This window comes from Acomys minous (assembly GCF_964271855.1).
Source record: "Acomys minous genome assembly, chromosome: 1".
NCBI lineage: Eukaryota > Metazoa > Chordata > Mammalia > Rodentia > Muridae > Acomys > Acomys minous.
This window is the reverse complement of record NC_140483.1, coordinates 56,816,576-56,829,344: the sequence shown is the minus strand read 5'-3', so window position 1 is coordinate 56,829,344 and position 12,769 is coordinate 56,816,576. Positions and strand designations below refer to the sequence as shown.

General features: G+C 40.1%; 1 protein-coding gene across 11 annotated transcripts in view; it reads right to left on the bottom strand.

Moving 5' to 3' along the window:
- MDM4 (MDM4 regulator of p53) overlaps positions 1 to 12,769 on the bottom strand; it is a 47,840-nt gene that overhangs the window by 16,478 nt on the left and 18,593 nt on the right. For all 11 annotated transcript variants that reach the window (XM_084790688.1, XM_084790680.1, XM_084790687.1 and 8 more), the window contains 4 exons: positions 11,419 to 11,474; positions 6,856 to 6,923; positions 6,010 to 6,109; positions 3,433 to 3,593 (listed from right to left, as the gene is read on the bottom strand). In XM_084790688.1, the coding sequence (XP_084646814.1) occupies positions 3,433 to 3,593; positions 6,010 to 6,109; positions 6,856 to 6,923; positions 11,419 to 11,474 (385 nt within the window). The remainder of the gene's footprint in view (positions 1 to 3,432; positions 3,594 to 6,009; positions 6,110 to 6,855; positions 6,924 to 11,418; positions 11,475 to 12,769) is intronic.

The following is a 12,769-nucleotide window of genomic DNA, read 5'->3' as shown; positions in this document are numbered from 1 at the left end:
GACAGAAGCAATAAATGAAACTCAGGGCCTTCAAGGGTCTGCACCAGGTCTTCTGCGTATATTAAAGCTTTCAGTTTACTATTTTAAGGGTCTCCCAAGTATGTGAACAAGAAGGCCTCTTAGTTCTTAACACCTTCTCTTGGGGGCTCTTTTGTTCGTTTGCTTTGTTCAACTTTAATGTGATGGTTTTTATCTTATTATATTTTATTTTGTTAAAAAAAAAATACATGAGCCAGGTGGTGATGTTACATGCCTCTAATCCTAGCACTTAGGAGGCAGAGGTAGATAGATAGATCTGAGTTCAAGGCCAGAATGAATGCTAGGGATACACAGAGAAACCCTGTCTCAAAAACAAAAATGAGAAGCTGGGCATGGTGGCACCCGTCTTTAATCACAGCACTCGAGAGGCAGAGACAGGAGATCTTGGTGAGTTCGGAGGCCAGCCTGGTCTACAAAGGGAGTTCCAGGACAGTGAAGGCTACAGAGAAACCCTGTCTCAAAAAACCAAAACAGAGTCGGGAGTGGTTGTGCACACCTGTAATCCCAGCACTTGGGAGGCAGAGGCAGGCGATCACTGGTGAGTTTGAGGCCAGCCTGATCTACAAAGGGACTCCAAGCCAAGGCTAACAAAGAAAGACCTTGTCTCGAAACCCCCCCCCTACAAAAAAAAAAACAACCAAAACAGAAAAAATGAAAAAAATGAAAAACAATATATAGATACATAGATATAAAATTGCTAATTACTTATGCCATTGTCTTGAAAGTTGATTCACATTTTAAATGTCCAGCTTGCTTACTTATTTACTTATTTTTGTTATTAATAAAAGCTTTGCCAGACGGTGGTGGCACACGCCTTTAATCCCAGCACGTCTAGACTAGAGAGTGAGTTCCAAGACAGCCAGAGCTGTTACACAGAGAAGCCCTGTCTCAAAAAGAAAAAAGAAAAAGAAGCTTTTATTTCACCACTTAGGAGGTAGAGGCAGGTGGATCTCTGTGAATTTGAGGCCAGTCTGGTCTACAAAGCAAATCCTGGAAAAGCAGGGGTGTTACACAGAGAGATCCTGTCTCAAAAAAAAAAAAAAAAAAAAGATATAACTTGCTTTATATACTAACTTTATTTTTTTGGTTCCTTCTTTTTATTAGCTCAAACACAACTGCTTGCCTTCTGGTTTGTTAAAGCAGTAAGTCAGACAACACTTGACACAGTAATGTCTGTCAAAGTGGCTAGCCGTGAAAACTCAACACCACATTCATCAGAAGGACACTCAACGAAGTAGACTAATTTTGCCATTTTCATCTACCTTATAGTCAGCACAGCTAACTTAGCCTTCTTCCTCTTACGCTTATTCTTCTTGCAAGAGGCAAGTAGCAACACCACCACAAAGTCTCAACACAAGATGAAGAGTGGACTCCTTTTTTAATGTTATAGTCAGACAAAGTGCAGCCATCTTGCAGCTGCTTACCAGCAAAGATCAGCCTGTGCTGGTCAGGAGAATTCCTTCCTTATCATGGATCTTGGCCTTTACATTTTCTATACTGTCCAGGGTTTCAACCTCCAGCGTGGTTGTCCCTAACTACTTAGAAGTGCACGTCTACAAAGAAATGGACCCCTCTGGAATTATACAACATAGTAACTTTGGAACCAGTGATGATGACCTCTAAAAATCAATTACATTCAAGTCAAGTCCTAAATCACGAGAAGGAAATAAATAGATTTGAAGGAGGAATATATTTTTTTAATATTTTCTTTAACTTTAATCTATGTACATTGGTGTGAGAGTGTCAGATCTTGGAGTTACAGACATTTGTGAGTTGCCATGTGGGTGCTGGGAATTGAACCCGGGTCCTTCAGAAGAGCAGGCAGTGCTCTTAACCACTGAGCTACCTCTCCAGCCCCTGAAGGAGGAATATTTTATAAAGCAGGAGACATATTTAAGTTGCCTCAGGGAGGAAGGAACTCTGAGCTACAAGATTAAAGCCTTGTGTGCCTAGAACACAGGCAGTGAACAAAGAAGACTGATAAAGACAAGGAGTCTAGATCATACTCTACTTGTTTTCTGATGCGCTGAAGAATGGCATCAGAAGGATGGCAGTAATGCAAGTTACTCATGAAAAAAATGTACGCCCCTAATCCCAGAGGCAGAGGCAGGGGAATCTCTGTAAATTGCAGGCTAACCTGGTCTACACAGTAAATTCTAGGACAGCTACAGTCAAGACTCACAAAAAGCAACAAAATGTACTCCTGTAGGAATGGTCTTAGCTTTAAGGATGGGAAGAACCCTATAATACCAACTTATCAGGCAAGATGTGCCTATAGGTGCAATAATGGTCTGTGTGGGATTAACCAACCACTTCCTGAATAGATATGAGGGCCATTCCACAGGAGGGAACACATGCCTGGTCCTGGAACCCAAGACTGGAGAAATGTGCACACATGCACGCACATAAGTGTTTTTAAAAACCAAAAATGTTAAAATCAAGAAATGTAGCTGTGGGGTAAAACTGCTCCACTACCTACATGAAAAAGAGTAACGACACCAGGCTGGAGAGATGATGGCTCAGAGGTTAAGAGCACTGATTGCTCTTCAGAGGTCCTGAGTTCAACTCCCCACAACCACATGGTAGCTCACAACCATCTATAATGTGATCTGGTGCCCTTTTCTGGCCTGCAGGTGTATATGCAGGCAGAGCACTGTATACATAATAAATAAAATTAAATTAAATTAAAAAAAAAAAAAAAAAAGGAGTAACAGCACCAGGCAGTGGTGCTCTGGAGGAAGAGGCAGGTGGATCTGTGAGCTCAAAGCCAGGTTGGTCTACAAAGTGAGTTCCAAGAAAGCCAAGGCTGTTACACAGAGAAACTCTGTGTATGTGTTTGTGTATGTAGGGGGAGGGGAGGAATTAAAAAAAAAAAAACCTTAAGTTGTAAGCAGTAAGAATAAATAAACAAGCTAGCTTCTGAAGTGTTCTGGGTAAAGTCCTGACAACCTGCGTGCGGTAGTTTGGGTAGAGTTATTAACGATAGAGAAGGAGTGTTAGCTTAAAAAAAACATCAATTTCATGTTCAAAGTCAGAGTATATAAAAGTGAACACAACTTATACAGGGAGTTCAATGTGGAATTTGGAAAAGTCAGGACTAGATCCAACCATAAGATACACAGATGAGCCGGGCGTGGTGGCACACGCCTTTAATCCCAGCACTCAGAAGGCAGAGGCAAGCGGATCACTGTGAGTTCGAGGCCAACCTGGTCTACAAAGCGAGTCCAGGACAGCCAAGGCTACACAGAGAAACCCTGTCTCAAAAAAAAAAAAAAAAGATACACAGATGAAACAAAGAAAGCAGTAAGAATTCTTAGCTAAGTGTAATATAGTCAGAGTAATAAGCAAAACCAAAACACAAGCAAAACAGCTCCCCTCAGATGTGACTTTTACCTGATTTGTCTGTAAATCGGTTGAGCCATTACTTCTAGATATACAGTTGTTTCTCAAGTTCCCTAAAAACCACCAAGGCAGGCCAGCAACATCCCACTCCTCAAAATCAAGGTCCAGCCTAGATGTCTCATCTTGAGTTAAATGTTCTATCAAGTCTTCATCTACAGAAAACACATGAAAACAACTATAGGTAATAAAGAAAAACCAAGATTTTCTCAGAGTACTTAACAAACTTTGTACAATAAGTAAAAAGAAACTCCTATGCTAAGTAAGAAAGAGGCAGAAATCAAGCACCTGAGTGGCATGGCTCCTATCTCCCACTTAGGGTTCATCAGTAAGCAGTCACACTGAACAGCAGCACTACAGGACACGAAAGCATCTGAATACACTCTTCTAAAAGGATTTCAAAAAGGTCTTTTTGATCTTTTAACCATTTCTAACACTGTAATAATGATCATGACTTAGAAGCAGGCCTGGTAGTATACACCTGCCTTTAATCCCAGTGCATACCAAGACCCAGGCTAGCTAGGGCTATATAGTAAAACCTGTCGCAAAATAAAGACGTATTGTTTCAACTTACTATAATACATGTTCTGATAATGGCTTAGCCAATGGATTGCAAATGATAGTAACACAGTAGCCCAACCCTGAGATCAAAGCAAGGAGCCATACGGTTAAAGAAATCTTACGGTTCTGCGTATTTAGGATATTTATCAATATGCCTATGTTTTCTTAGGTAATAAGCACTATCAACAGAGAGCTCTAAATTGTCCAAATAAATGTGTTTGTGTCTTTTCTTTTCTTTCTTTCTTTCTGTCTTTTTGTTCGAGACAGGGATTCTCTGTGTAGCCTTGGCTGTCCTAGACTCGCTTTGTAGACCAGGCTGGCCTTGAACTCACAGAGATCTGCCTGCCTCTGCCTCCCCAAGTGTGCGCCACCACTGCCTAGCTTGTGTGTCTTTCCTAGATCAAGGGCTCCTTGAGAGATCAGTACCTAAAAGTAACACAGATGACAAGGCCCCTTGTATTTTAAGTAGAAGACTTTGAGAGTTACTATACTCATCTTGCTGTTTGTTATAGCAAGCTTCTCTTTTCCACTTGCTAGTCCTGTTTGTAGTACTGTGCCCTTCCCTACTTCCTCTGTCTACCTCTTCCCAATGCACTGGACCTGGTAATGGCAGTCACAGAAGCATAAATATGCCCAAACACATATGATTCAAAGAGTTCTGCAATAAACTGGTCCCTGCCAAAGCACAACTAATTAAACCCTGTTGTTATCATACTCATATTTATGGTCAAAAAAACATGAATTACATTTTCACACATTCATTACTGTACTGATCAGAAACTAATTCCCAAGACAGAATCATTAAAGTTATCTTCATGTACTCAAGCTCTACAACTTATTATGAGAGAAATATGAATAATTAATTCTTTCCGCAGGTAAAATGTTGTCTTTTCTACCTATAGATCTTCCTGGACACTCTAGAACTATTCACTCCTCAATTTCTATCACAACTTATACATAGTGTCTTTTTCGTTTTTAAGATTTATTTATTTATTTATGCAGTATTCTGCCTTCATGTGTGCCTGCAGGCCAGAAGAGGGCATCAGATCACATTACAGATGGTTGTGAGCCACCATGTGGTTGCTGGGAATTGACCTCAGGTCCTCTGGAAGAGCAGCCAGTGCTGTTACTCTCTAAGCTATCTCTCCAGCCCGCACATAGTATCTTCAACTGTCGTTTTAAACAGCTTTTTGTGAGTAAAAATTAAGAATTTGCAGTTAAATGAGATCACAATTAAAAGACTAAATAACTGCAATGTAAAGGCAAAGATTAAAATTCAATTTACGTTCAAATACAGAGAGAGCACAATCCAGCATGACAAACTAATTCAAAGTTGATTTAAACACATAAAACAACTTTAACATAACTTTATAAGATATAATCCAAAGTCTAACCTGCCTTTGACCCAAACCTGACTTTGACCCATAGTAACTATGAACCAGGAACCAGTTACTAGAAAACTTTATGCCACAAACTAAATACCTTTGGGGAATTTATGGTTTCATACTTTAAAAAAAAAAAAAAGACTCCATAACTTCAGAAGATGATGTTACAATATTTTTAAAAACCTTCCAAAATACCAGTTAACTCACGCCCTGACGATGTGTGTACAAAGATGAAAAGCTCTCCACCAAGGCAACAGAGCTACTCAACTTGCTATCTAATGTTTGCCTCTGTGCTATTAAATGTATTGTGCCGCTACTTTGGCCATTTTGCAATCTTTAAATCTTTAAAAATAGCTGCCACCTCAAAAGATAAAAGCCAAGTCAAAATATAAAATCTATAAGGAACAACCAAAACTCAAAAGGCTGAGTATACTGAGTGTACGACAGAGAGCACAGCAAGAGCAAACTCGGTCAGGCAGCATCCTCTTAAGCTCACTGGCTCATGGAAGGGTCCTGTACCACCCATTGTCCATAAGCTGCCAAAGAACACCTACTATCTAGATAGATGTCACCCTACAAGTAGGAACGAAGGAGTAAGCTCCCTTCTGTCTGATCTAAAGCTTACCTCCTCCAGAATCTCTGCGTTTATGTTGTGAGGTAGGCGGTATATTTGTATCATCGTCTTCGGTTCTTTTTCTGGAATTGGAGCACTCTGCTGCACTGTGCTGAAAGGGAAGGGTGTCCATCAGTACAGCTGAAGTGACTGCGACCAGGGGATGTAGCAGTTCCATTCTGGTTCACCAGTTAGTGTGCAACACAATGGGTTATGCACAAGAAAGAGAGCTCTGCAGCTGACAAGAGTCGTCAAGTAAAGCAACACAACACCTCTCAACACCACCAGCAGGGCTAGCAAAATCCCAGACTTGGGAAGGGGAATAACCTCTCTACAGAGGACAAAATACACTACTGAAAATCATACTGTCTGCATTGCCTACTTCATTATTAAGCATAATTCAGAAAGCATGTAACACCCTTACCATATTCCAAGATGATCTTAAAGTTTCCCCAGGTTTGAAGAAACTTTAGGAAATGGCATGACATGAACTTAACTACAATGAGCCTGCTACAGCCTAATACAACAATTCCTCAAATACCCAAATACATACCATCTTGAACACGCGCATGCGTGAACATACACATGTACACACACATACAGACAGAGAGGAAGAAAGAGAGCAACTGGAAGAAGTGAAATAAGAAGTGCTACATCCCAAAGACACATTCAGAGACTGGAACTCTGGTAAGGGCAGAACAGAGAAGGTTCACTCTGTCCCTGGTCTGTGAACTCCCAAGGACTTTTCTTAGTAAATCCTTACCACATTCATGAAAAGGCCTTGGGAGCCCAAGATCCACAGGTACAGAGAAGGGGCCACTCTGTACAAGAAAAGAAGTCACCGTGTGGTGATTTTACCTTCAGTCGGTCTTGACTTGGAATATCCACACTGTGATCTTGTGCGAGAGCGAGAGTCTGAGCAGCATCTGGATAGCAAGTAAACAAAAGGAAAACCTTCCCTGGTAATAACCACTCTGTCCACACAGAAACCTTAGCTGACAGCCCTGAGGCAGGCTTCTTTTCTCTATAGAGGGACTTCTGCCTGGAAAAGACTCTCATTCCCAAGACGGGGGAAAAACCAAAACTGCTAAAAATGACAAAACTGAGACAAGGCCAGGTTAAAAGACAACCCCAGATCAATCTGGAGGAAGGCGAGAGTGGCTGAATATTCTCTTCCATGGCTCGTGTTCAGATTGTTATGCAAAAAGTGATCAAGCAGAAAACAGGGTGTGTTCATCCCTCCCTATTTCAGCAAACTGCCTGCCTTATAAAACAATAAAAATTATTTGCTTATTTTTGTTTGTGTTTTTAAGTATTGTATTACAAGATCTGAAAACCAGGAATTTGCCAGACTTTTTTCACTAAACAATTCCATCTTCAAACAAACCTGCATTCTTAAATGCCAATCCCCTGAATACAAACTGTCATTAAGTCGTTTTCTCAGTGACTACAAACTTAAAAAAAATAAAAAATAAAAAGAATGTTTCTCTCCCAACAATCAGCAGAAGGAGAAAAGAAAGGGCTGGGGAATAGAGAGAAATTCTTTGTTCTAGATTGTTCTTGTCTACTACTGTTGTATATAATGGGCACTCAGGTCACCCTTGCATTGGGAGGTGTGGCATGGGAGTCAGGACTCTCCTTCCACAGTGGCTTCTGTGGATCACACTCAGGTCAGGCTGGCACAGCCACTCCTTTAACCCACTGAGCCATACCCCAGGCCTGCAGACATCCCTAGTTTGCATTAGCTGAAGAGGGAACTGTATCCCAAAACTTACAAAAGTCTCGGGTGAAAAAAAAGTTACAACCAAGACTACAGAAAAGAACAAGCTACTGAAACACCAGCCTGACCTACACCATGACTGCAAGCCTGGTGTGCCTGCTGAGGACTGGGTTCACCAGCCACTAGCAGAGCCAGAGAGAAGCAGTTCGTGAAAAACAGCAGCAGCCAAGAGACTGATAAGAACCCAGATCCAGACTCTACAACTACTCTGACAATTCAGTCATTTTGCATAAAACACAAGTTTTTCAAAATTGTAATACCATTTCTAGGAGCATTTTCATAGCTAAACGAGAAGTCCAGAGAGAGCATTTTCTTACTAAAGTCATCTTCAAAGCAAGATCAAAATAACAAAATGCAGGTGAAGCTCTTCTTTTTCTTTTTCTTTCTTATGCACAAGCAAAAATAAATTACCTAGAATGAATTATCTATAAATATATAGAAACAAATTTAAAACTAATTGGCAAAGCTTGTTACATCTTATTTTATTAGTACACCTGAGGAAGTTGTAGATATTTAGAACCACCTTTATTTTAAATAATGACCATTTTATTTAACAAGCAAAGCAGATAAAGATCTAGTCCCCTTGCAATGGTATAAAGTTATAAGAAAAGCAATCTTTCATTTGTCCTTTCACATAAAATACAAGCAATCCAATTGTTTTCAGGTCAACAGAGACATTCAACCATAAGCCCTAACCATAAGAGCAAGCCAGAGCCAGGCATGGTGGCGCACGCCTTTAATCCCAGCACTCGGGAGGCAGAGGCAGGCGGATCGCTGTGAGTTCGAGGCCAGCCTGGTCTACAAGGTGAGTCCAGGACAGCCAAGGTTATCACAGAGAAACCCTGTCTCGAAAAACCAAAAAAAAAAAAAAAAAAGTTTTCTGCAGCAATTTCCCAAGGCATCATTATGCTATGATTATGTTTCATAATGCTAGTGAGGGCATCTAGGTAAAGAACACGCTAAACACTTCATTCTTTTTCCCTGAAATTGGGTAGCTATGTAGCCATGCCAGACTGAAACTTTAGTCTCCCATCTCTGCCTCCCAAGTAATGGGATTGCAGGTGGTCATCATCATATCATAATTCTGTGGCTTTTAAGTACAAAGTTTCTTCAGAATGACAAGTTAAATAAAAATAAAAATGGGGCTGGGCTGTAGTGGTGCACACCTTTAATCCCAGCACTCGGGAGGCAGAGGCAGGCCAGCCTGGTCTACAAAGCAAGTCCAGGACAGCCAAGGCGACACAGAGAGACTGTCTCAAAAAACCAAAAAAAAAGGACTGGATAATGACCATGAATCTGATACTGGGCAAATCAATTGGATTATAAAATAACAATAAAACCTCTGCTTCTTTACCTCTAAGACCTCCTCACAGGGTGGCTGTAAAAATGAACTAAATTGTTAAAGAAATGTTCTTTATACACTACAGAGAAAGACATGCAGAAAAAGTACAAGAAAGAAACAAGAGGAGAGGAAAGAAAAGAGGAGAATGTCAGAACTATGTTCACTCTAAATATTCAGAGGATGGAACAGAAAAGTTTATCTGAATATACACATCAAAATTATAAAATCCTTCATGTACTTCAAGCCCTCAGTGACTTTCCAAAGAAAGTTTTAGTTCACAAATGATTGAATTGCAATAAACCTGCCTCTCATTTATTTGCAAAGCTCCTCCTCTCAATGTCTTTCACTAACATGGAAAGAGATTCAGGAAGATTCTTTGCTTCCGTGAGCATGAGCAAAAAGTAGCAAGACAATATAACTTGGATGGTATTTCTCACATCTAACTTAGGCAATCAAAAGAGGAGACAGTGAGAATGTCACACATACTGCAGTAGCATCTCTAACCCACCTTTTTGGAAACCAGACTCTAAAACAGCCCGTTCCCTCCTCATAACTAATAAACTCAAAGGTGGTATCTAAAAGGTCTGGGAAGGGTCAAATTGGTTTGTAGATAAGAGTTTACTGAAACAAGTGTAGTGGCTCAAGCCTGGGATCCCAACATTCAGGAGGCTAGGATAGTTATTTCCAAGGTTGAGCCTAGCCTGGCATATATAGAAAGTTCCAGGCCATCCTGAACTACAATGTGTGACTGTGTCTCATAAATAAGCAAAGAAATGTGTTGTGTAAAGAAATGACTAAAACCACTGAAGTAAAAATTTCTTGAAAGAACCTTTATAATAGATGGATCAGAGCAATCAATACTACCAAGAGCCCACAGAATCATGGGAAAGAGGGGCAGGCTTACATAACTAAAGTGAGATCTATAAAGGGGGGAAAACCCAAAGTACCCATCAATGAAGATCTATCAGCAAAGTAATTTAAACTTGAATTTATTCAAGCATTACCTAAAACAACAAGGGTAAAGTAACACAAGCACAAGGATATAACCAGTCAATTCTATAACACAGACAATCCTACAAAACAAATGATCCAAATCTTCAACAAATATAATAAAATCAAAAGGAGTATCCTACACCACAGTACAGTGGCCGTAATAATTTACTGAATATGTCAATACCTGGGGGGTGAAGATTTTGAATGTTTCAAACACACAAGAAAGCTAAATGTGAGATGGTTCGTATGCTAGTTATCCTGATGATCACTCAAAATCTATATGTAACAAAATACATGGTACACCACAAATATGTACAATCATTATATGACATTCAAAAAAAAGGTGTCAATTTAATGTCACACCAAATCTCTCTCTCATATACACATACATATTCATATACACACAAAGAGGGCAGTTAAGGTTTTGGGTTTTTAAAATAAACCCAATGCAATGTGTGGTCTTTGTTTGGATCCTCATCTGAACAAACCAAAAGTAAAAAGTATTTTTAAGATGACTGAGAGGAAAAACTAAAACTAGCTTCTTCAATAGGACTAGGGAACATTTTTTTTCTTTATTATTATGTATACAGTGCTCTGCCTACATGTACATCTGCAGGCCAGAAGAGGGCACCAGATTTTATTATAGATGGCTGTTAGCCAACATGTAGTTGCTGGGAATTGAACTCAGGACCTCTGGAAGAGCAGTCAATGCCCTTAACCTCTGAGCCATCTCTCCAGCCCCTAGGGAACATTTATTTTACTATTACTTATCAGTACAGTAATGATGTGGTTATGTTTGAAGGAGAAAGCCATATCTTAGAAATTTTTAAGTATATAAAGATGAAACAACGTAATGCTTATAATTACTATGTTTAAGCTGGGCCTGCTTTCACAGACCAGGAAACCAGCTACTAGGAAGACAGTGGCAGAGGAATCCACAAATTCAAGGCCTGCCTGAACTACAGAGTGAGTTCAAGGCCAGCAAGGGTAACTTAGGGAGATATTGTCTCAAGATAGTAAACAGAAAGCTAGAAACATAGGTCAGTGATAGAGCACAAAAATACAAGGCCCTAGGCTCAATCCTCCATGCTGCATAAAGGAAAACAAATTACACCTAGGATATAAGCATTTCTCCCTTCTCTAGCTTCAGTACGATCGGACTTATCAGTTCCAACTTACTTAAAGTAATACCCTCCAGGATGTCAGTCGTACATACATCCCTTCAGTCATGTCAGACAGCACTCCCATTTTCATTTGACCCTTAAACGCAAAACTTCAATAGAGACTGAAGAAACATGTAACATACCTGTGCTAATAGAGCCTGACGTGACAAGATTCTTTCTTAGCATATCATAGAGAGGGCTGTAAAAATAATATTATTATTTATTAATTAATTATTCCTGTGGTATGTTACACTCCTACTTTCTCTTAAGATTTACAGACAAGGGCTGGAGAGATGGCTCAGAGGTTAAGAGCACTGTCTGCTCTTTCAAAGGTCCTGAGTTCAATTCCCAGCAACCACATGGTGGCTCACAGCCATCTATAATGAGATCTGGTGCACTCTTCAGGTGTGCAGTTTTACATGCAAGCAGAGCACTGTATAAATAATAAATAAATTAATTTAAAAAAAAGATTTACAGACAAAAATCTTTTTCCCATTTTTCCCCCCCAAGACAGGGTTTCTCTATGTAGCCCTAGCTGTCCTGGACTCACTTTGTAGACCAGGCTGGCCTCAAACTCAGAGACCCTCCTGCCTCTGCCTCCCAGAGTGCTGGGATTACAGACGTGCGCCACTGCACCCGTAATCTTTAAAAGAATAATTTAAATATTAAGAAAGAGCCAGGTACAGTAGTGCTTGTCTAAAACCCCAGCACTTGGGAAGTTGAGGCTGAAAGATCAAGTTCAAGGTTATTCTTAGCAACATACTGACTTTGAGCTAATGTGAGGCCTATTTTTAAAAAGCAAAAAGAAGCAAATATCCAGCTACTGCTATCTTGTCCTCAATAAAAATTTGATCAAATTTTATTATATTAACTATTAGCAACCCAGTTGGGGAAATTTCCCTTGAAATTTACTTTCTTTCTGGATGTGTTTTTGATCGAGAAATGGGAGTGTGAAAGGAAGTTTTCTCAATGTTAAGAGAAAATAAGCTCAGAAGAAAGTGATCGTGGGGGAGATGGGGCAAACACCACTAGGAGGGTGAAGGTAGGACGGAGAGATGGCTCAGCTGAGGAGTTCTTACAGAGAAACAGAGTTCAACTACCAGCACCCACATAGTGGATTACAACCATTTATAACTTTTGTTCCAGGGGATCTCACACCATTTTCTGGCCTCTTTGGACACCAAACATGTGTGTGGACAAAACATATACATGCAGGCAAATACACATGAAATAAAACTTTAAATTAAAAAAAAAATGTAAAGCCAGGCGGGGTGGCGCACACCTTTAATCCCAGCACTTGGGGGGCAGAGGTAGGCGGATTGCTGTGAGTTCCAGGTCAGCCAGGTCTACAAAGTGAGTCCAGAACAGCCAGGATTATACAGAAAAACCCTGTCTCGAAAAACAAAACAAACAAACAAAAATTTAAGGACACTAGCTCTCAACTAGCTTGAAATGATAAGCCAATGACCCTCTACACGCCCACATCAGCAGAGA